At 39.2% G+C, this 23,640-nt stretch overlaps 1 protein-coding gene across 19 annotated transcripts in view; it reads left to right on the plus strand.

The window, feature by feature from the left end:
* The first annotated feature begins 1,173 nt into the window (after positions 1 to 1,173).
* The window catches only part of CCDC88A (coiled-coil domain containing 88A), a 132,186-nt gene continuing 109,719 nt past the window's right edge, over positions 1,174 to 23,640 (plus strand). For all 19 annotated transcript variants that reach the window (XM_034953171.2, XM_034953172.2, XM_034953176.2 and 16 more), the window contains exons 1-2: positions 1,174 to 2,329; positions 2,426 to 2,526. In XM_034953171.2, coding sequence (XP_034809062.1) covers positions 2,267 to 2,329; positions 2,426 to 2,526 — 164 coding nt within the window. In that variant the 5' untranslated portion in view covers positions 1,174 to 2,266. The remainder of the gene's footprint in view (positions 2,330 to 2,425; positions 2,527 to 23,640) is intronic.

The following is a 23,640-nucleotide window of genomic DNA, read 5'->3' on the forward strand; positions in this document are numbered from 1 at the left end:
TCCTAATTTTAATTAAGATGATTTTCAAAGGGCATTTAGTTCCCTCCTCAAAGCAAGATCCTTTCTCCTGTAACTGAAGCGGAGAGGTTATATTTCAAGTTTTTCATAAAGGTTCTTTATTTTGAAGGAATAATGTTAAAAACAACATTAATGACATTTATAGAACACTTAACTATAAGCTGCCATTTCACTTAACCCTATTATTAGCCCTGCTTTACACGTGAAGGAATCGAAGCACAAAGAGACTCAATAACGTGCGTAGGCTCACACAGCTGGTGCATATTGGAACCAGGCAGGAAGACTTCAGAGTCCAGGTTCTCAACTACCCAATTAAGAAATTCTGCTCTTTCTTAATTGTGTTATGACAAAAACATTTTTACTGCTAATTTAAAATATATACTCCGTGTAAATATTTATGTAATGTAAACATAGCACACATTATAAAACTATAATATCTTTTATCAAAAAAAGATTGCGTTCTATATGCCCATTTTACCCCAGGAAAAAGGTCTTTATTTTCCTTTGAAATGAGGAGTAGCATTTGATTTTGCCAGGGAACTTAAAATTATTTCAAGGTCCCAGTCGTACGTGGCATAGAGATTTATGACAAATATGTAATCTGTTTATTTGTCACCCAACTTGGATGACTTCTAAATGTTTCTTCTTTGTAGCTCTTGATTTTGCTTGGGTTCCCCCCGACCCATGCCCAAATAGTAAAAAACGAAACAAAACCAAAAAACAATGTCTGAGTCACGTTTGCTCCAGTCAGGGAATACCAACGTGCTGACAGACAGCTCTGGTTTTTAAAAAATCTTACTGTATGTCACTTGTAACTTTGAAGAACATTCATGCGTTAGTGGACTGCATTTGGAAGAAAAAAAAAGGAGAAAAAAACCCCCACCAAGTTGTGGCTCAAGTCCCTCTGCCATTTGCTGCAGTGAGTTTTCCTATTCCATTTTGCTGGGGAGAAGGCATGCTTTACAGAACACATCAAACTGTCCGAAAAAGGCTGTCTGTATCCCTCATGTTTATAAGAGAAGGATTTCTTTCCCTTTCCTTCACGTATCAAAGAAGGCACTCGGGGAGGAAATAAACCATAATTAGGCATGAGCGAGCGAGCAGACAGACCCCTTGCTCTGCCTTCCCTGTCCCCGCCCCCCAGGCAACCGTCCTGGGCGCAAGCGAGGAGCGGGTTGTCTCCGCAGCAGCTGCTGCGAGCGCGCGCCCACGCCCGAGCCCGCGCTCGCCGCCAGGATTTGGGCGGCGGCGAGGCTAGCCCGGGGGCGCGCTCGCTCGGGAGCGCGCTCATGCAGCGGTTTTCTTCTCCCACAATCCAGAGGCAGCTGCACGGGAGGGGCGGGGAGTCGGCGGAAGGATATCGGCGCGGAGGGAGCAGCGCGCTCCCTTTGACGGCGGCCCCCGGCATTGGCGGGCGGCGCTGGCGGGCGGCGAGGGGTGGGGTGTGATGCGGCACTGCGGTTCTGAGGCCGTTACTCCGGCTTCTCCATAGAGGGCTGAGAAGGCTGGAGCGCGGCGGTGATTTTGTGCCAGGGATTCCCAGAGACGCGCTGAAAGGCTGGCAGGGCTTAGGAAGCTGGGGGGCTAGGGACACACATTCAAGCCCCCACCCCCGGGAGGGGAAGGGGGCTGGAGGCGAGACTTGAGGGCGGCGGAGGAATGGTGTCTGCTCGAGGGGAAGGGGCGAGCCCTGCCTGTTGGTGCTGAGGGGCTGCGGGCAGTGGAGGCTCCGCGGGTCGAAAGCGGCTCCATGCCCATCGGTGGGTGGAACGTGTAGAGGTCGGAACGCCGAGGTCGAGTCTGGTGGCGCCTCGGAATCCTTAACGTGGTCTCTGTTTAACGTATTTCATTTAGCCCCCGTTGGGATTGATTCATTGGGAGCAGTTTCGCTGGTCTGGATCCTCCAGGAGCTGGACAACCTTGACGGGCTTTTTGTCTTGGGTTCCAGCCCCCTTTCCCTTCCTCCTCCTCCAGATGCCTTTTCTCTGCCCCTCCTCGCCCAGTACAGACATTTCCAGCGCAGGCTGCTGCTCGTGGTGTCCGTCGTCGAAGCCACTTCTTGGGATTTCGGCTCGTTTCACTCTGGGGTGTTTTTTGAGGAGGGAGAGTGCCCCCCTCCTCCACGATGGGATTTTTCTCCCTTGCCGAAATGGACTTTCATTGATTTCTACTTACTTCCACGTTTAGTGACCAATTCCCTAGGCGTATTTTTGTGGTAGTTCCTTTTTTCAAATACATACTCTGTAAAATGGAGAACGAAATTTTTACTCCCCTTCTGGAGCAGTTCATGACCAGCCCCTTGGTCACTTGGGTAAGTGGGGTGTCCTTTATTGTATATTTTGCTGAGTTATTTGTGGCTGCAGAGATGGAGGTGGGCGTTCATGTCGTGGTGATCCTTCTGTTCTAGGTTAAAACGTTTGGACCTCTGGCCGCAGGAAATGGGACCAACCTTGATGAATATGTGGCTTTGGTGGATGGGGTATTCTTGAACCAGGTCATGCTCCAAATGTAAGTTCTTCCTTCTTTCCTAGGTAACGTTTTCTTTGAGAAATAGCATATGGTGAACTTTGAGACACGATGTTTTAAGCCCCTAATTTGGTTCATTGGCCAGAAATATTCAGGTGGTTTAAGAATTGGATCTTGAAAGGAATGCTAATGTTATGGGCTCAGCCCATTATCACAACCTAGTTATTCTACCTGTTAAAATTGTGAAACTTTAGTTTTTCATTCTGTCAACCATGTATTGTCACTTGTCTTCAGTACTGAAATCCAAGCCACATTGTGTATTCTTTGATAATTTGGTAAAATAAGAGAGAAAATGAGAATCTGGTTTCCTAAGAGAGGAAAAAAGACTTTACTGTGAAGTTACGTGCATTTGATGCAGAAATGTTTCTTATTAACCTTTATATCTAGAAATAAATGGCTCAAAATTTGAAACTCGTTAAGTAACAGCAGATTTCAGAAGAGAAAATTTCAAACAGTTCTGATTGGTGAGGACTCTTGCTGTAGTAAATAATTTAAATGCCTGTAATAACTAAAGCCTGATGAGATGATTTATTGTGTGAATTATTAGGTTGCTTAATATTTTAGGGATCATTTTAAGGTATTCTTACAGGTTTTGAAATGCAAATAACAAGTCTTGATAACAATTAGATAACGACTTATTGGGCAAATCTTTGTCTTTTGTGTTTATAATATTGGGTTTGTACTAAGTAGGAAAGTATGCTTTTGAGATGGGAATTGAATAGTGAAAGTGTATTGGTAGCTGGATCAGTAAAATTAAAACTCAGCTTTTATCTAATTACAGCTATTGTAGCATACGTGTATTCTAAGTACGCTAATGTAGTTTATCAAACTGAATTTTTCAGTTGTGCTCAAAGTAATGTATACTTAGTCTTATTTCTCTTTAATAGAATCTGATGAGAAGAGGTAGTTTGGAACTTTTATATGTATGGGAAATTGGTGTGTTATCAATAAATAGTTACTAGAGAATAAGTCTACCATTCTGCTCTGATAACCTTATCAATTTTGTATTTTATTGGTTTAGATTTTTATGTTTAAGAGGGTAGAAGTCACATCTATAAAAAATTGCTCTCATGTTAACTTCTCTGTGTGCTCAAAGAGATTTGTGGGCTGTTTTTCATGTACATGTTGATCCTACAGGGAAGTATTATACTATTATACATTTTCAACCAGTGTTTTGTTTTCATAGGCACCCAAAGAAATATATATGTTATCTAAATATGTATATATTTATTTTTTTCCTTAAGAAAGGAAAAAAGAGCGTAGACATCAATTATTTCCAGGGTTAGTAAATGTATTTTTGACAGCTGTGTAATGGAATTATTTTTTATCCTCAAAATATCTGACTATTTCCTAAGCAAAATGGTAGGATAATAAACTGACTTCTCTTTTGGGGAACCTACATGACAGAAAGGGTAGCCATTACAGTAGATACTCAGAACTTGTTCCCCTGTGTCTCTTTATTGTGCTTATTTTTAGACAGAAAATTTTGAATTTGTGTGCTAAAAATGTGTGTTCACAAAAATAGGGAAATATATTACTTTAGTTTTCCACTTTAATGGTTTTTATTTGAATGATTCTTTTTCCAGAAAAATTTAGATTTTTTTTTGCATCCTAAATACTTAGCTGAGGTGCTAAAAACAAATACGTTAGTTTCCACTTCAAATGCAGTTTTATGCTTAAAAAATATATGTATATTTTGAAAATGACGGTATTCCAAAATAGTGTTTGCCAGGTTGCTGTTTTTCATGAGGACTAGCTCCTTTCCAAACCACAAATCTGCTTCTGTATTTTCAGTTCCACCTCTCAGTTTCTTTAGATTTTTTTTCGGTGTCCTAATTCTGTTGTAAATGACCTATAAAATTAAAGGAAAAGAAAAGAAAAAAAAGTATACTTTTGCTTTGTTTGAATAATTTGCTAAAATAAGATCAAATTTATCTTAATAAATTATTTAACTGATAGGGCAACAAAATATACATTGTTTTATAAGCTGTATTTTGCTAATTTTGAAGTCATTAGGATTTCTGTTAAGCATTTTACTTAGATTAATGTATGCTTTAATGTACTCTATTATAAAGTGTCAGTTGTAACTCTATACCTAGTAAATGTAAAAGTTAGGCCTAGTCTAATTTCTACAGTACATTTAGTTACAGAATTTGTGAGCAAGAACCCTTTGTAAATGAAACTATTTATATATTTTCCATGTTTCTTGTGCTTGGAATTCAATGAGTGTCTTGGATCTGTGGGTTTATAGTTTTTATCAAATTTAGAAAAGTTTCAGTCATTATTCCTAGAAGAAAATATATATATATATATATATATATATATATATATATATATATATTTGACCTCTTCACCCTTTCGGAAGTCCAGTTACATATATATTAGTCGCTTTGATGTTGTCTTAAAACTTACTGATGTTTAATTCAATTTTCTTTCAGTCTTCTTTGTTTCATTTTGGATAGTCTGTTGTGATGTCTCCAAATTTATTAATTTTTTCTTCTATAATGTTTAGTCTGCTCTTAATCCCACCCACCGTATTTTTCATCCCAGATATTATAACTTCATCTTTAGAAATTGTCTTATATCTTCCATGTCTGTGTTTTTCATGCTCTGTCTTTTCTCTAGCTTCTTGAACATATGGAATACAGTTATAATTGGCTTAATGTCTATGTCTGCTAATTCTGTCTGTGTCATTTTGGGGTTGGTTTTGGTTGATTGATATTTCTTCCCATTATGGATTCTGTTTCTTGCTTTTGCATGCCTGGTGATTTTTTTTTTTATTTGATGCCAGTCATTTGAAATTTTAGCTTGTTTGGTGCTGGATATTTTTGTATTCCATTAAATACAAAAATCTTGAGCTTTGTTCTGGGATGCATTAAGTTACCTGAAAACAGTTTGATCTTTTGGGGACATGCTTTTAAGATTTGTTAGGCAGTACTACTTTGTCACACTGTTGAGGCAAAACCCCTCTGAATACACTAGCTGGTGGAAACAGGACCTACTTGGTGGTGTTCGCTCTCAATCTTTTTGGTGGTTCTTTCACTATCTGTGGGTAGTTTCCTCACACTTATATTCTGATAAGTACTCAGACTTGAGGGATACCCTCTGCAGATCTTTCTCACTGTTCAACTCTGTTAAGTACTCTGCCCTGTGTACTTTAGCTACCTTGCTGTCTCCAGACTCAGTTCTGTCCCCTCAGCTCAGACCATTGTGCTCTGCCTGGATTCCCCTCTTCCTGTTCTGTGGCCTGGAAACTCTTTCAAGGCCATAATGCTGGAGCAGTTGTTGGATTCATGCTTGTTTCCCATTGATTGGGGATCACTGTCTTTTGTTGCCTGATGTCCAATGTCTTGAAAAACGTTTTATGTATTTTGTCTTTTTTTTCCCCCAGTTGTTTCAGGGCGGAGGGCAAATTTGGTCTCTGGCCACCAGTAGAAATATGTTTGTATACTTTTTTGTTTTTCAAGATGGGGTCTGGCTATGTTGCTCAGGCTGGAATACGTGATCATAGTGCATTATGGCCTCAAACTCCTGGGGTCAGGCCATCCTCCCACCCTAGACATCTGAGTAGTTGGGACTACAGGCACGCGCACCACAATGCCTGGCTGTTTATATACTTTTAATTACATTTTTGCTCTGCTAGTCTTATATTACTGCTTTTAGATGTGAGATGGACTTTTTTTATAGGAACCTTTTTTTTTTTTTTTTTGAAACAGAGTCTTGCTCCATGCCCAGGCGGGAGTGCAGTGGTGTGATCTCAACTCACTGCAAGCTCTACCTCCCAGGTTCACGCCATTCTCCTGCCTCAGGCTCCCGAGTAACTGGGGCTACAAGCACCCACCACCACGCCTGGCTAAGTTTTTGTATTTTTTTAGTAGAGACGGGGTTTCACCATGTTAGCCAGGATGGTCTCGATCTCCTGACCTCGTGATCCGCCTGCCTCGGCCTCCCAAAGTGCTGGGATTACAGGCATTAGCCACCACACCTGGCCAGGAACCTTATTATATAAGTTTTTTCATCTAAAATGTTTATTAAGACTAAGAAAATTGATTAATTTAATGACTCTGTTGTTGCTGTTTTGCACCCAGACTCTGAAAGTGAAGAGCTAACTTCTTCATGACACTGTTTACTGACTCTGCCTCACAATTTTGAAGTCTTTTCACTGACTTGAGATTTACTGTATTCAGAGATGAATCCTGAATTTCACTGAGTAGCTTTTTGAAGCAAATAATCTCTGTAAGAACTTGTAACATGACTTCAATCGTCTTAAACTAATGGGAAGGAAGAGGAAAGCTATTCAGAGATCTGGAATGATGGGCCAGCTCTTCTGTACGCTGTAGGGCATTTTCCTACTTCAGTGGATTGAAATCTTTTTTCTTTATTGTTATTATCAGTTGTAGGGCTTGGTGACAGTGAAGTAGAAATAATTATTTTCCTGTTTGAGATGTCATTTAATTCTGGAGCCAGTTTTGAATATTACTTGCTGTGAGTTTTTAAGGAATTTGTGACATTGTAATTAATTTCATTCTCCTAAAATTTTAAAAACGTCCAATTCATATTACCCAAACGGTTGAAAATATGGATGTCTTAGGATTTTAAGTACTGAGAAAATTGTTAATAGTATGAGAACAATATTTGGAATTATTATTTATGATTCAACCCTATTAGATAGTTATAGAGAGCTGTACTTGGAACACTTGGTAATTGTGATAAACTTGTTATGGCTTTTCCTTTAGAATTTTGGGTTTGAAGGGACTTCAGAAGTCATCTGCTCTTTTTTGTTTGTTTGTTTGCTTGTTTTTGTTTTTGTTTTTTGCGACGGTCTTGTTCTGTTGCCCAGGCTGGAGTGCAGGGGCATGATCACCGCTCACTGCAGCCTTCACCTCCCGGGCTCAAGCTATCCTCCCACCTTAGCCTCCCAAGTACCTAGGACCACAGGCACGCGCTACCATGCTTGACTAATTTTTGTATTTTTTGTAGAGATGGAGTTTCACTGTGTTGCCCAGGCTGGTCTCAAGCGATCCACCCACCTCAGCCTCCCAAAGTGCTGGGATTATAGGCACAAACCAGCCTGACTCTTTGCTTGACTCTATTGACTAGGCTGTGAGTTTCCTGAAGCCAGGGACTCTATCTTTTGTCTCTGTATTCTTAGGACAGTGTTTGACACACAGTACATTCTTGATATATTTCTGTTGAATGATTGAATAATACAGCCATGTGTAGTAAAGTGGAATGAATTTGGGCCTTATGTTAGATAGACTTGGGTTCAGTTCTAGCTGTGCTACTTATTGGTATGTGAGCCTAATATCTCCGAATTACAGTTCCTACATTTATAAGATGGGAGATAATGTTTCCCTTCCTGATGGGGAAGGATTATCTACTAAGGCAGGGACAGATACGTCTATTTTCTGTTTTGTTGACCCACTATATCCCCAGTGCTGGTTGCTGTCATTATTATTATCTTGTGCTATGCTATATCTACCTACTTATGGCTCCTCAAGTAAATCATGATAGTTCACAGCTTAGTTTTTTTGTTTGTTTGTTTTTGAGACAGGATCTCACTCTGTCACCCAGGCTGGACTGCAGTGGCACAATCGCAACCCACTGCAACCTCAAACTCCTAGGCTGAAGCAATCCTCCCACCTCAGCTTCCCAAGCAGCTGGGACTGCAGGCATGTGCTACTGCACCTGGCTAATTTTTTAAAATTGTTTTATAGAGACCAGGTCTCACTTTTTTGCCCAGGCTGATCTTGAATTCCTGGGTTCAAGTGATCCTCCCACCTCAGCTTCCCAAAGTGGCTGGCATTACAGGCATGAGCCACTGCGCCTGGCCGACAGCTTAGTTTTGTATGATCTCTGTTAGTGTCACCTCTATATAGCTGTATGATCTTTAGTAAGTTACTTAATTTATAAGTGGGATAAAAAGTCACAGGATTGTTATGAGAATCAAATAGAATAATGTATGTACAATGCTTAACATATAGAAAGTGTCCAATAAATGTTAGCTCTTTATTGTTTTATTTATATTATTATCATTAGAATTATTTTCTTCAAGACCAGCGGTCCCCAACCTTTTTGGCAGCAAGGACTGGTTTCATGGAAGATGATTTTTACATGGACCAAGGCTGAGGGGAGATGGTTTCAGGATGAAACTGTTCTACCTCAGATCATCAGCCATTAGATTCTTATGAGGAGAGTGCAACCTAGATCCCTCGCATCTACAGTTCACAATAGGGTTTGTGGTCCTGTGAGAATCTAATGCCGTTGTTGATCTGACAGGAGGCAGAGCTCAGGCAGTAATGCTTGCCCGCCCACCACTGATCTGCTGTGTGGCTTTCCTAACAAGCCATGGACCCAATCCATGGCCCAGGGGTTAGAGACTCCTGCTCTAGACTATCCTTCCCCTTTTCTTTGACTAACCAATTCCTGCTCTTCCTTTAATACCTTGTGAAGTCCCCAGGCAGAGTTGTTTTCTTCCTTATAATTCGGAAGTACCTTCACCTGCGTAGCTATTGCTTTGCAGTATTACTGTTTAGGGGCTAGATGTTTTGTCTCACATATTACTAGCACCTAACCTAGTACTTAGCATGTATCACCAGCACCTAGCATAGAAGTTGGCATGTCGTAAGTTGTAAGTAAATGTTGAAGGAATAAGTGAAGATAGCTGCAATTTTATTAATTTTCAAAATTTCGAGAATACCTTCTAGTTTTAGTACTGTAGAATTTAGTTTATTTTTTAGTTTGTCTTCTGTTTCTCCTTTTTGTTTGTTCTCTCTTTCCCCGTATTTGTTTTAATTACCTTTATTGGATATTTTTCCCACCGATGTTATATCTCCTTTGAGGCAAGGTGATAGGAACAAGATTTCATGGTCCATGGTTTTTTATAGTATTAGAATATACAGTGCTTTCAGTTTGGTTTCCAATAACTTTCCTGTCCAATATGTTGAGTTGGTTTTTTTTTTTTTTTTTTTGAGACGGAGTCTTACTCTGTCGTCTAGGCTGGAGTACAGTGGCGTGATCTCGGCTCACTGCAACCTCCTTCTCCCAGGTTCAACCGATTCTCCTGTCTCAGCCTCCTGAGTAGTTGGGATTACAAGGTGCCCACCACCATGCCTGGTGAAGTTTTGTGTTTTTAGTAGAGACGGGATTTCACCATTTTGGCCAGGCTGGTCTCGAACTCCTGACCTCAAGTGATCTGTCCACCCGAGCCTCCCAAAATTTCATGCTGGGATTACAGGCATGAGCCACCGTGCCTGGGCCATGTTGAGATTTTTTTTGTCCACAGCTTTGTATTGGACTGTCTTCAAGAAAAGTCCATTGTGATTGCCTCATTCTCAATATGATTCATATTTAGTTAAACTACAGAAATGATGAGAACCTAGAGAAGAACAGGTGAACTAGTTGTTATACCTGAGAGTATTTTTAAATTTTTTAACTGAAAATTTTCTCTTAATATATATTATGGGAGACTAGTTCTCACAGGATAAGTGGAAAGGAAGACCAGTTCTTTCAAAAGGACACCAGTTGACTTTCTTTTAGGATCCATGAAACAGTTTGATACCATTCTAGGCATTAAGTTTTCAATATCCAGAAATAGTATTTGAGATTATACTTGGTACTGGGACATCTGTATAATACTTAATTTATTAATTAGTAAACTGGCTGCTTTTGGAGAGTCAGAGTGGTGGGAGGGCAAAAACAAAAACATGGGCTTGAAAGTTTAAATCCTGAATCAATCACTTAATATTTAGCTAGTTATTGAAATTGGAAAATTACTTTAAATGTTCTCTTTATTCCTGATTCTATTTTTATGCCTTCTTAGATCTATTTTACTGGTTTAATAATTTTTTTTTTTTTATTTTTTTGAGACAAAGCCTCTCTCTCTTGCCGAGACTGGAATGCAGTGGCGAGATCTTGGTTCACTGCAACCTCTGCCTCCTGGGCTCAAACGATCCTCTCACCTCAGCCTCCTGAGTAGCTAGGACTACTACCATGCCCAGCTAATTTTTCTTTTCTTTTTTTTTTTTTTTTTTTTTTTTTGTAAAGGCAGAGTTTTGCTGTGTTGCCCATTCTGGTCCCAATCTCCTGGGTTCAAGCTATCCACCACCTCAGCCTCCCAAAGTGCAGAGATTAGAGGCGTGAGCCAGTGTGCCTGGCCTACTTTAATAATTAATAAAAATAGGTGGATAAAACCCATCAACTTCACTCTGAGTGAGAGGAGATCTGCCCCTAACATTTGTAAGATCCAGGATAAGCATTCATTTACCACAATAGGCCTAAATATTTAAAGCTTATAAACCAGGCCAACAAATCATTAACTATATTCTAGTCTTTTCTCTTGATAAATATACCTTCATAATGACTTGAAAGTTTCAAATTTAAAATCTGTGGAATTTAGAATTCATAAATTTACAGTTTTGCAGCAGAGTGTGGTTAAGCCCAACCTCCTCCCGTCATCCCTGGCTCTTTCTAGCACCACAAAGAGGTCTCCTGTACATGCTGTGAACACCTTGCATGCACGCACAAGGTCTAAGCTCTTGTACTCCCATCCCCAAACAAGTACTCCTTGGCCCAAGGGTGTACACAAGTGTAGTACAGTCTTTTCTAAGGACAGACCTAGGAAAGAGGCCTGTGTGGGCCTTCAAATTGAGTTAGAAGTGTTTGGGCAAGAAATTGCAAAGTTCTGGGCACCTGGAGTGTCATTTAAAAGTGGGGAGGTAGGCCAGACTTGGGGGCTCACACCTGTAATCCCAGCACTTTGGGAGGCTGAGGCGGGTGGATCACTTGAGGTCAGGAGTTCAAGATCAGCCTGGCCAATATGGTGAAACCCCGACTCTACTAAAAATACAAAAATTAGCAGGGCATGTTGGCGGGCCCCTGTAATCCCAGCTACTCGGGAGGCTGAGGCAAGAGAATCACTTGAAGCTGGGAGGCGGAGGTTGCAGTGAGCCGAGATTGCGCCACTACACTCCGGCTTGGGTGACAGTGAGACTCTGTCTGAAAAAAAAAAAAAAAAAAAAAAAAAAAAGGGAGGTATATAGGCCCATCCCCCTGTTTACATGGACTCGTCTCCCAGTGGAAGCATGTGGGCCGAGGAGGGCCGGAGTGGGACTCAGGGCAGAGCTCTCTCATCAGGATCTAAATGTAGTACTCAGTGAGAAGGATGAAGGGCTAGTTCATTCAAAGATCAATTAATATGGGAATAGTTTTTAAGTACTTACTGTGTAATAAACTGTTAGATGCTAGGAATAGGATGCTTTGCCCACAATAAGGGCGAGGTGCATGTAAACAAATTGCAATGTGGTATCTGTGCCATGATAAGGAATTATGTTCTTGAGACAGTGTTCGCACAGAAAGGGAAGTGATGATTTACATGGAGGAAAGGCTTCTTGGAGGAGATGATGTTTGAGCTGGACATGAGAGCTCCGTAGGAGAAATCAGAGTGAACAGGAGTCATAAGTAGTGGAAGAGTGGAAGGAAGGACATTTTAAGCAAAGAAAATAGCATGAAAAAGAGGCATGAAGATGTAAATAACGGTGGAGGAATTAGGAGGTTTGAGAAAAGTGGAAACATTTTACAAGGCTGCTAAGAGGAAATCACAAAGAGTGTCACTTAAAGATGAATACAAGTATTGTCATGCAGGGTTGATGGCTTATTTGAGATTTGGAAACCACACATTTGTAGTTGAGCCAGTGAGCATAGCATAGTCGAGTAACCAGTAATGCTTAGCTGCTCAGAAACTGACGAAAATACCTGTAGAATTTATTCAGAATTGGAAATTCTGAATAAACAGACGTGGGATGAGAGAAAAAACATACTACAGATTCTTAGCTGAATAGTTGAATAATAATGTGTGAGCATTAAAGTGAGGAAGAAAGCAAGTATCAGGAGGAACTTACAGAGTAAAGGTTGTGTTACTGGAAAGGCGTCCCAATCCAGACCCCAAGAGAGGGTTCTTGGATCTTGGGCAAGAAAGAATTTAGGGCGAGTCTATAAAGTGAAAGCAAGTTTATTAAGAAAGTAGAGGAATATAAGTATGACTACTCCACAGGCAGAGCAGCCATGAGGGCTGCTGATTGCCCATGTTTGTGGTTATTTCTTGATGATATGCCAAACAAGGGGTAGATTATTCATGCCTCCCCTTTTTAGACCATATAGGGTAACTTCCTGCCATTGCCATGGCATTTGTAAACTGTGATGGCACTGGTAGGAGTGTAGCAGTGAGGACAACCAGAGGACACTCTTGTCAGCATCTTGGTTTTGGTGGGTTCTGGTGAGTTTCTTTACTGCAACCTGTTTTGTCAGCGGGGTCTTTATGACCTGTATCTTGTGCCAACCTCTTATCTCAACCTGTGACTTAGAATGCCTAACTGTCCGGGAATGAAGCCCAGCAAGTCGTAGCTTTATTTTACCTAGCCCCTATTCAAGATGGAGTTGCTCTGGTTCAAACGCCTCTGAGAGTTGTAATAAGAATGAAGGAAGAGTAGGTTAGAAGTGAGGGCATGAGAGAGGGTGAAAAGATAGGAGGTCAAGGTCAGAGTAGATTTTCAGAATTTGAGATTTTGGAGGTTGCAATTCTGAATAGTGATTAGGACCAAGATTAGACAGTACTAATGGGTGGATAAAATAGAATAAAATGAAGATACGTAAAGTGGAGAAGGAACTTTCTTCCTTATTTTTTTAATGAAACTATGATCTCTTGATTTAACACTAGAGGTAGAAGTTAGTATTTTGAATTAAAGTAGAAAGGTGGGGCCAGGCGCGGTGGCTCACACCTGTAATCCCAGCACTTTGGGAGGCCGAGGCAGGCGGATCACTTGAGGTCAGGAGTTCGAGACCAGCCAAGCCAACATGGTGAAACCCCGTCTCTACTAAAAATACAAAAGTTAGCTGGGCATGGTGGTGGGTGCCTGTAATCCCAGCTACACGGGAGGCAGAGGCAGGAGAGTTGCTTGAACCTGGGAGGTGGAGGCTGCAGTGAGCTGAGATCATGCCACTGCACTACAGCCTGGAAGACAGAGCAAGACTCTGTCTCAAAAAAAAAAAAAAAAAAAAAATTAAACTAGAAAGCTGGGCAATGAATAAATTAAGAAATAATGTAATAGTGGGGAAGGAAAAAAAAAGGTAATTGTTTATAACATTTTATTTTATTTTATTTTATTTTATTTACTTATTGTTTGAGACAGAGTCTTGCTCTGTCACCCAGGCTGGAGTGCAGTGATGCGATCTTGGCTCACTGCAACCTCTGCCTCCCGGTTTCAAGCCACTTTCCTGTGTCAGCCTCCCAAGTAGCTGGGATTATAGGCACCCACCACCATGCTTGGCTAATTTTTGTATTTTTAGTAGAGACGGGATTTCACCATGTTGGCCAGGCGGGTCTCGAACTCCTGACATCAAGTGATGCACCTGCCTCAGTCTCCCAAAGTGCTGGGATTACAGGCGTGAGGCACCTTGCCCAGCCCATAACTTTTTATATTAACATAATCCTTATGTTAAAAATCAGACTTTGTGAGATATCTCAGTAGTGCTTCATGGAAAATTTTTAGACAGTATATTCTTTTTTTTTTCTTGAGACAGGGTCTTGCTCTGTTGCCCAGGCTGGAATGCAGTGGCATGATCACAGCTCACTGCATCCTTGACCTCCCAGTCTCAGATGATCCTCCCACCTCAGCTTCCTGAATAGCTGGGACTATAGGTGTATGTCACCATGCCTGGCTAATTAAATTTTTTTTTTGTAGAGATGGGGTCTTACTTTGTTTCCCAGGCTGGTCTTGAACTCCTGGGCTCAAGCAGTCCTCCCGCCTTGGTCTCCCAGAGTCCTGGGGTTATAGCCATTAGCCACTGTGCCTGGCTTGTATTCTTAATGTGACTGATTTTCCTGGTGAAGGCTAGAAAAAAAGTTGAACTTCACATTATCATCGATAACATAACTGTTAATGTCTCCTTTCCCTGGGTGGTGAAGGACCACGGAAGTTGGTTTAGTTTTAGATGTTGGATACTAGTCTTTGATTTTTTTTTTTTAATTTGAGACAGGGTCTCCCTGTGTCACCCAAGTTGGAGTGCAGTGGTCTGGTCACAGCTCACTGCAGCCTCTGCCTCCTGGGATCAAGAGATTCTCATGCCTAAGCCTCACGAGTAACTGGGATTACAGTTGTGTACCACCACACCCGGCTAAATATTTTTTGGTATTTTTAGTAGAGACGGGGTTTTTCCATGTTGGCCAGGCTGCTCTCAAACTCTTCACCTCAAGTGATCAGCCTGCCTCAACCTCCCAAGTGCTGGGATTACAGGTGTAAGCCACCATGCCCGGACACTAGTCCTTGATTAAGACCTGAACTATTACAAAGTAGTGGAGGATGAGAATTTACAGGGAAATATCAATGGAAAGACAAAACCCCCAATCCATTTTTACCAAGACTGGTTTAAAAGGGTGATTTATAATAATATCCCAGTTAACTTGAATAATTAGGGAAAATGGGGTGAGTTTTCTGATATTTGAAGGTTAACTTAATTTTTCCCAACTCCTTATTTCATATCTTTGCAAATGAATTAGACTGTATTTCCACCTTTGTAAATAGAATGTACATGTAATGATTCAGAATTTGTATTTTTTTTTTTTTTTTTTTCAGGACAGAGTCTCACTCTGTTGCCCAGGCTACTGGAGTGCAGTGGCCCGATCTTGGCTCACTGCAACCTCCACCTCCCGGATTCAAGCAATTCTCCTGCCTCAGCATCCTGAGTTGCTGGGACTACAGCACGTGCCACCACAGCTAGCTAATTTTTTGTATTTTTAGTAGAGACGGGGTTTCACCGTATTAACCAGGATGGTCTTGATCTCCTGACCTTGTGATCCAACCGCCTCAGCCTCACAAAGTGCTGGGATTATAGGCGTGAGCCGCCGCACCTGGCCTGTATCTTTTTTTTTTTAACTTAAGTATTAAGTATAGCAGCAGCCCCTAACCTTTTTTGCAGTAGGGATCATATTCATGGAGGACAATTTTTTCCACGGACCAGGGCAGGGGGCATTAGATTCTCAAAAGGAGTGGGCAACTTAGATCCCTCGTATGGCAGTTCACAATAGGGTTCGTGCTCCTAAGAAAATCTAATGCTGCCGCCAGTCTGACAGGAGGCAGAGCTCAGGTGGTAATGCTCGCCTGCCCACCGCTCACCTGCCGTGCAGACTGGTTCCTAACAGGGCACGGAGCTGTACTGGTCCTCGGCCCAGGGGTTGGGGACCCTGAAGCATAGTACTGAATGTGTATACTGACTAAGACAAACCTGTAGTTAATAGTGAATGATCCCAAGCAGGTATTTGAAAACAAATCTCTAGTTATTAGGTTGCTTTTTTTCTTTTCTTTTATTAATCTGTATGGGTTTCATGTTTCTTTTGAGAGAGAGAGAGTGTGCTGAGAGAGTGAGTTGTGTGGGTGTGTGAACTGGAATAAATTAGGGAGCCCTGATGTCTAGAAGTTAGGTTTGGCCTTTGAAGGTATGGTTAGTCAGGGAAACCTATCTGTGGAGGAAGTTAGATTTGATTTAAACCTTGAAAGGTGACTGAACTTGGATAGCTATCCGTGAGGAGAGGAGGGTATTTTAGGCCAAGGAAGCATTTTAGGGGAAAAGCAAACTGCATGTATGATTTGGGAAATGGTGAGGAGACTAGCCTTAGTGGAGGAACCAAGTTGAGAAATAGTACAATACAGTATTTTAAAATCTTAGGTCATTTATTCCTTTGCCTTTTAAAAACTATTTTGCGGCTGGGCGCAGTGGCTCATGCCTGTAATCCCAGAACTTTGGGAGGCCGAGGCTTGCGGATTACCTGCGGTCAGTTTGAGACCAGACTTGCCAACATGGTGAAACCCCATCTCTACTAAAAATACAAAAATTAGCTGGGCATGGTGGCACATGCCTGTAACCCCAGCTACTCGGGGGAGGCTGAGGCAGGAGAATTGCTTGAGCCCGGGAGGTAGAGGTTGCAGTGAGCCGAGATCATGCCACTGCACTCCAGCCTGGCCAACACAGTGAAACTCTGTCTCGAAAAAACAACTATTTTGCTAAATTGGAGGTCCCCAAAACAGTTTCTTTCTCATGGACCATTTGTAGACCATGACTGAAAGTTTTGTTAACTTGACTATTAATAATTCCTTACCTTTCTGTATGTGTATCTTTCCTCTAACTTGGTTCGTTGCATCTCAAATGTATGTGTGGCTATTTTTTGTCTTCTATTTTACTTTTTATTATATTTCTAATTTAATTTTTGTTTGTCTTAGTGCTTTTGTAATAAGTATCTATTATTTTGCCTTTAATTGGTGGGTTTATAATGGAGTTAGCATTGAGCCTTTTGGAGCACTTTTCTGGTACACTGAAAAAGACAAATTAAACCAATATTGTGGTAATCTTATTCTACTCTCACTAATAGAAATTTATATACTTAGAGTTGTCCTGTGTGGGGACTTTTTAAAAAATTAGAGAAATTGATTGATTGGAAAAAAGATTTTCTTACCAAATTTAAAAACTGCTTACTTAAGGTAAGTTTCTATGACTAAATTTAATTCATTAATTAGAAGACATTGTTCTTTGGGATTTTTTTCTCATTTTAAAGGGCTTTCATCTCAAAAGAGAAAGTGATACTTGTCACCCATAATTAATCAAGTGAACTATTTAAATTACCTTAGGAGGGGAGTACAGATTAAGAAGCCTTACTATACTGAATTGATAGTATGGGAGTGAAAGCCATAGTAGGTAAGTCTGTCACTGGTCAAGGGAAATACCTGACTGTATATCAGCTCACTTTGGAATTTCTTGAGTCTCTAGGCCTAAGTAGATCTGGAGCAATTACTACTCTAGAATACTGATTAAAACAAATTAAAACCAACTTCTGTGACCCAATCTTAAGGCTTAGTGACAATGGGTAAAATGTTCCATCACAGATCAGTGCTGTCCATTGAATCTATTAAACAATCTTCTTTTGTTTCAGTTACTGGTCATGAGGTTGGCAACCATGTAAGTGAATGTTCTAGATTAGCATAATATTAAGTCCCCATGTCTCTATACCAAGAACAGAAATTGATTTGCCTAATACAGTAGTTCTCAAATGAGATCAGACCCCTGCTAGCACAGAGATTCCTTCAAGGTTGTCTGTCAGGTCAGAATTATTTTCATAATAATACTAAGATGTCCTTTGCCTTTTTTTGCCTGTGTTGCTAAAGCACTGATGATGCAAAAGCAAAGGTAAGTAAAACTGCTGACATTTTAGTATGAATCAAGGAATTGTACCAAATTGTATGGGCAATCATTGTATTCTTCTCGTTATACACTTGTAAGGTATAATAAATAAACCCAGTTTAACTTAAAAATGTCCTTGATGAAGCAATAAAAGTTATTTTGTTGGGTCTTGACCCTTGAATCTTTTTAACATTCTGTGGGCAAAACGGGAACCATACATAATGTTCTTGCATAACAAAGTGCGATGATTATCTCAAGAAAAAGTACTCATGGTTTTTGAGTTCCAAGGTTGAAGTAGTCTCTGTTTTTTGGAACACCATTTTTACTTGAAAGAATGACAGACAAACTGGTTGTTAATACTTGAGTACTGGGCAGACAGTTCCTCAGAAATGAATAAAGTGAGCCTGTCACTTCAGGGAAAACAACTGATTGTATTTGTTGTCAATGATGAAATTTGATTTATAGAAAACATGGGCTTGACAGCTACTCAATATTTAAAGACTTTTCTGATGAGATTGGAGGTGATATTAATGAACGTGGTTTTTTTTTTTTAGACGGAGTCTTGCTCAGTTGCCCAGGCTGGAGTGCAGTGGCGTGATCTCGGCTCACTGCAAGCTCTGCCTCCTGGGTTCACGCCATTCTCCTGCCTCAACCTCCCTAGTAACTGGGACTACAGGTGCCCATCACCACGCCTGGCTAATTTTTTGTATTTTTAGTAGAGATGGGGTTTCACCATGTTAGCCAGGATGGTCTCAATCTCTTGACCTTGTGATCCGCCTGCCTTGGCCTCCCAAAGTGCTGGGATTACAGGCATGAGCCACCACGCCTGGCCGGTTTTGTTTTTTTTTTTTTTTATAGTAATAAAATGTGCCGACATTTGGAAGATCTGTATAATTCAAAGAACCAATAATTTCTAAATGACCAATGCACGATGTTAAGAAGTTATGCATACATAGTTAAAAGATCCATTGAATGTGCCAGATAGACCAATGGATTTTAATGTAAAACAGAGAAAGAAAAGTTCATTGATAGAGTTTCAGATTCCATATTGCACTTAACCTTTAAGAAATAACCCTTACTGAATTTTGGTAATATCAAAGAAGAATATCAATAATTGTATGAATATGCCAATCAAATAATTTTCCTTTTTCTAATTACATACTTGTGTGCGGTCATATTTCTTATACTTAAAGCAAAACAATGTATCACAACACTGAATGCAGCAGCAAGTTTAAGAAAACAGCTGTATTCTATTAAGCCAAATACTGAGATTTGCAAAGAAGTGAAAGAATGTTATTTCCCACTAAAATGTTAAGTTTTGAAAAGTTATAAAAATGTTCTTTATGTTAACAAACACTGTTACGTTTAGGTGAATTAATATTTTTAAAAATTCTTTATTTTAAATTTTAATATAGTAAATATAGATAGATATAACCCACATAAACAAAAGCTCTTTGGGAGTCTGCAATAATTTTAAAGAGTAAAAAGGAGTTCTGAGACCAAAAGTTAAAAAACTGCTAACTTAATGTTTGAAGGGCTAAGTTGACTTATTCTAAGAAATAAAGGGTGGGTTCAGCCATTTTATTAAGTTTAGATGAAACCAAAGTAAAGTATTTGTATAGTACTGGATTTTAATTATTTTTGTGTCCATTTGCAGTTTTTAAATTAAAGCATTACTTCTGTTTGTTAAATCAGTGAATATCATGCCCTACTGCTGGCTTAATCTTGGGCTAACTAGAAAATGTCATAGATTTTCCAACTTTTGAAAAGGTAACTTAATGTGTCCAAAATTATGAGAACAAAAACATGAAAGGCTGTGTCTGTAATCTCTGTATGGTAATTATATGTCATGTACCTCTCCAAGAATGACTGTTCAGTCAATGTGAAGTTCAAGATAGTTAATATATGTGAAAATATTCTGTAGATAGGTAAAAGCTTATATTAATATTAGATTTATTGTTGGCTGTCATGCAAAGTAATTGAATTTATGGGGGGAGAAATTAAGTTGAAGGAATATATATATATATGTATACACACACACATACATACACACACACACACACACATATATATATATATATATATGTTTTGTTTTGTTTGGAGACAGAGTCTTGCTCTGTCATCCAGGCTGGAATGCAGTGGTGAGATCATAGTTCACTGAAGCTTCTGACTCCTGGCCTCAAGTGATCCTCCTGTCTTAGCCTCCTGCGTAGCTAGGACTGCAGGCACACACCACTGTCCCCAGCTAATTAAAATTTTTTTTTTGTAGACAAGGAGTCTTGCTGTGTTGTACAGGCTGGTCTCAAACTCCTGGCCTGAAGCAATTCTCTGGCCTCAGCCTCCCAAAGTGCTGGGATTATGGGTATGAGCCACCTCCCCTAGCCAATACATTTTTTCCCTTAAAACCACTAATTTTCTATGTACCCTCAGACCAGTGCTGCAAAATAAAAAAGCCATTAATTTTCCTGAAATACCTTACTGCTTGGATACTTGGATAACCCTTAATGGTGGTGCTGTTTACCCAGTTAATTATTTTTCATAAAGCAAACATTCTGGTTTATGCACATTTAAAGTTAGATACATAAATTAGTTATTTCAGATGTATCATAGTGACATGCAAATATTACATAGTTATGTTATTTTATAAATTATCTCAAAAATTTATTAAAAGACCACACTACAACCATAGTTTTAAATTACAGTGCCATGATCAAAAACCACTATCAGTTAAGCACCAACACAGAACAGATGGTCCAAGAGGACATACAACAGGTTTACATTCTGGAGGAGAAGAGCGTAGAGCCATTAAAACTATCAGATTTCTGTTTCTTATATATATTAGTTAATGAATAAGTAAAGATATAATCCTTGATCATACAAGGACAAAATCTCAGAGTATTAGTGTTGCAAAATTGCTAACTTTAACTTCATCTTTTTTCCTGATTTACAAATTTTTATATACAGTGGTTGATAATACTACTGTCCGTTTATTATTTTAATTGAAATTAATGCAACTTGTCATAAGTAGGTCATTTATAAATGTGAAATTGCTTGAGGCCCTCTTTTACTGCCATGTTGCATTTAACTCCTGGTTGGACAGATTTGAGCCATATTGCTAGGCTATTTGTCACTAAAGCATTGTTTTAGTTTTCATCTTATAAAGAAGATGGTTGACTTGAAATTGTGTTGCCTTGGAAATAGCTGTGTGTGATTGGAAAGGTACTTGCTCACGTTTGACATGCCACATGTATATTGTTCAGTAGCTCATCTTTTATTTTAGAAAACGGCCTTTCCAAAGATACATTCTTTAGAAAAAAATGGTATAGTATGCTTTCAAAAAGAGCCTGATAAAAACTTTATTAATTGTGATTATTCTGAATTAATTTTTGTTTTGCATTAATTGTGATTATTCTGAATTAATTTTTGTTTTGCATTTTAAGTATTAAAATGAAAGGCAGAATATTTGGAATATTTAATAGACTACATTTTCTCTTTAGAGAATTCTGTGAGTCATACTTAATAGACTACATTTCTTTTTAGAGCATTCTGGAGTCATACCATACTGTTTGTTTAAATTACTGTATTGTGATTTTTATTATATTAAAAGTAATAGAATACAGGATTCAACCTGAGGAAGCTGATAAAAACACACACACAGGAATGAGTGTTTTTTCTGTCTTTATATAGGATGCATTCTTTATATAGAAGAAATTTTTAATGCTGTTTTCTTTTCTTATGGTTTATGCTTAGTCTCACAAATGTCTTATGACTCTGAATTCCTGACATCGAATTCTATGCAGAGATAGCTTTATCAAATGTGCTTCAGCTAAGTAACAATCCAACACAATTATTAATATTTTTCCCTCAGGTAAATGAAATAGGTTTCATGAAACAATAAAAAGTCCTTAAAAAATGTTTTACGTGCTTAAAAAATTAATTAATACCAAAAGGTTCACAGTGACAAACAAAAATTCTCTGCTGTATTTCTCCTCATATCTCAGTTCAGTTCTCTGGAGTGCCACTTTTTTTTTTTTTTTTTTTTTTGAGACAGAGTCAGCTCACTGCAACCTCCGCCTCCCAGCTCAAGCAATTCTCTGCCTCAGCCTCCTGAATAACTGGGATTACAGGCACCCACCACCACGCCCAGCTAATTTTTTTTTTAATTTTTAGTAGAGACGGGAGTTTCACCATCTTGGCCAGGCTGGTCTTGAACTCCTGACCTCATGATCCACCCGCCTTGACCTCCCAGGCATGAGCCTCTGTGCCCGGCCCAGAGTGACAACTTTTTAAACTTTTTTTAAAGCAATTTCTTCTGTTATTTAGCCCATATATAGGGATAATGTGTCTATTCTGGTATTTCTTGATTTATTCCTTTTAGACATTGTCTATGACTTCCTGATAGTGGTAGATAAGATTTTATCTTTTTTATGCTCCTGTATTTCTTCTTACCCTATCTTTCTAATATAGTTAACACAGGTTTAGTTAAATCAGTCATCAGTATTTACATTATTATAACTATATAATATTTACTGCAAAGCCAGGTATTATTTTTCCTGAAGCTACTAATTCTCTTGATTTGCATAATTTTACATAAATTACCCTTAAAGAGTCAACCATTTTTCATGGAGGTGGAGCTTAGGACTTTTCTTTCTTTTTTTTTTCTTTTTTTTTTTTTTTTTTGTTAGGCAGGGTCTTGCTCTGTCACCCAGGTGGGAGTGCGATGGTATAATCACAGTCCACTGCAGCCTCAAACTCCTGGGCTCAAGCAGTCTTCCTGCCTCATTTTTAAATTTTTTTGTGGAGATGAGGTTTCACTGTGTTGCCCAGGGTAGTCTTGAACTCCTGGGCTTACACAATACTCTTGCTTTGGCCTTCCAAAGTGCTGGGATTACAGGCGTGAGCCATCGTTGCCAGCCCAGGAGCTTAGGACTTTTCTGGTAGTTTCACCTGAGGGCAGTCCCTCTCACGTAAAGAGATCACATCCTTAGGGTGAAAGGGCCTGTTTTCCGTGATCCTAACATATGTCAGTATGGCCCTTACTCAAACTGGGCATGCATCAAATGGGAAACTCAAGCCTTATAATGGGAAGTTTATTGCTTTCTAGATCCATGCCGAGAGTGCTTAATGGTTATCCTGGGCTCTAAGTACAGATAGTTTATAGTAATAGATAATGATATAATATCTGATGATTATAAAGAAATAGGAACTTTTCAGTTCTGTTTTCATACTAAAATAACTCTTGAGTAGGTACAATGTAGAACAGAAGTTACAGATAGAGGTTTGGAGTGCTTAGGTATTAGCCTGTTCAAGAACTCCGCTATTCTATTGGCTTTCCTAGAGTCAAATCAGAGCATAGAAATCCCTTCACAGCCCACGTACTTATTTCATAGATTTGTAGACACAAAGCAGCACAGTTTTGTGAAGGGATACAAAAAATTTTCATTCACCTATCTTTAAGATCCCTTTTGATTGTGAGGTTAATTTTAGGTGTTGAAGTACTTTTCTCTCAAATATTTAAATTTTATTTTTCATTTTTCTTCAGATTTCTAAAATTTCATCTGATATCATTAGTATATAACTATATAATTCCTTCCTTTTATACCCAGAATTATTTTAATTGTTAAAAGCAGTCTTTTGCAAAGTCTAAAAAAACTTAATATAAAACATTAATTTTTTTTACAAAAAATTCTTAAAAGATTTTGATTAAACCAAAATTCTAAATTCTGAAAACTTGCTAATTCTTGAAAGAGCTGTATGCAGCGACTGTAGAATTTCCTGACAACTGAATACATTTCAAGATATCATGTGAGGAATATTGGACACAAAATTTAAGATGAAGCATTAACACTTTTTTTGAAAAAAATCACTTTA

The sequence above is a fragment of the Pan paniscus genome, chromosome 12 (assembly GCF_029289425.2).
Source record: "Pan paniscus chromosome 12, NHGRI_mPanPan1-v2.0_pri, whole genome shotgun sequence".
Classification (NCBI taxonomy): Eukaryota; Metazoa; Chordata; class Mammalia; order Primates; family Hominidae; genus Pan; species Pan paniscus.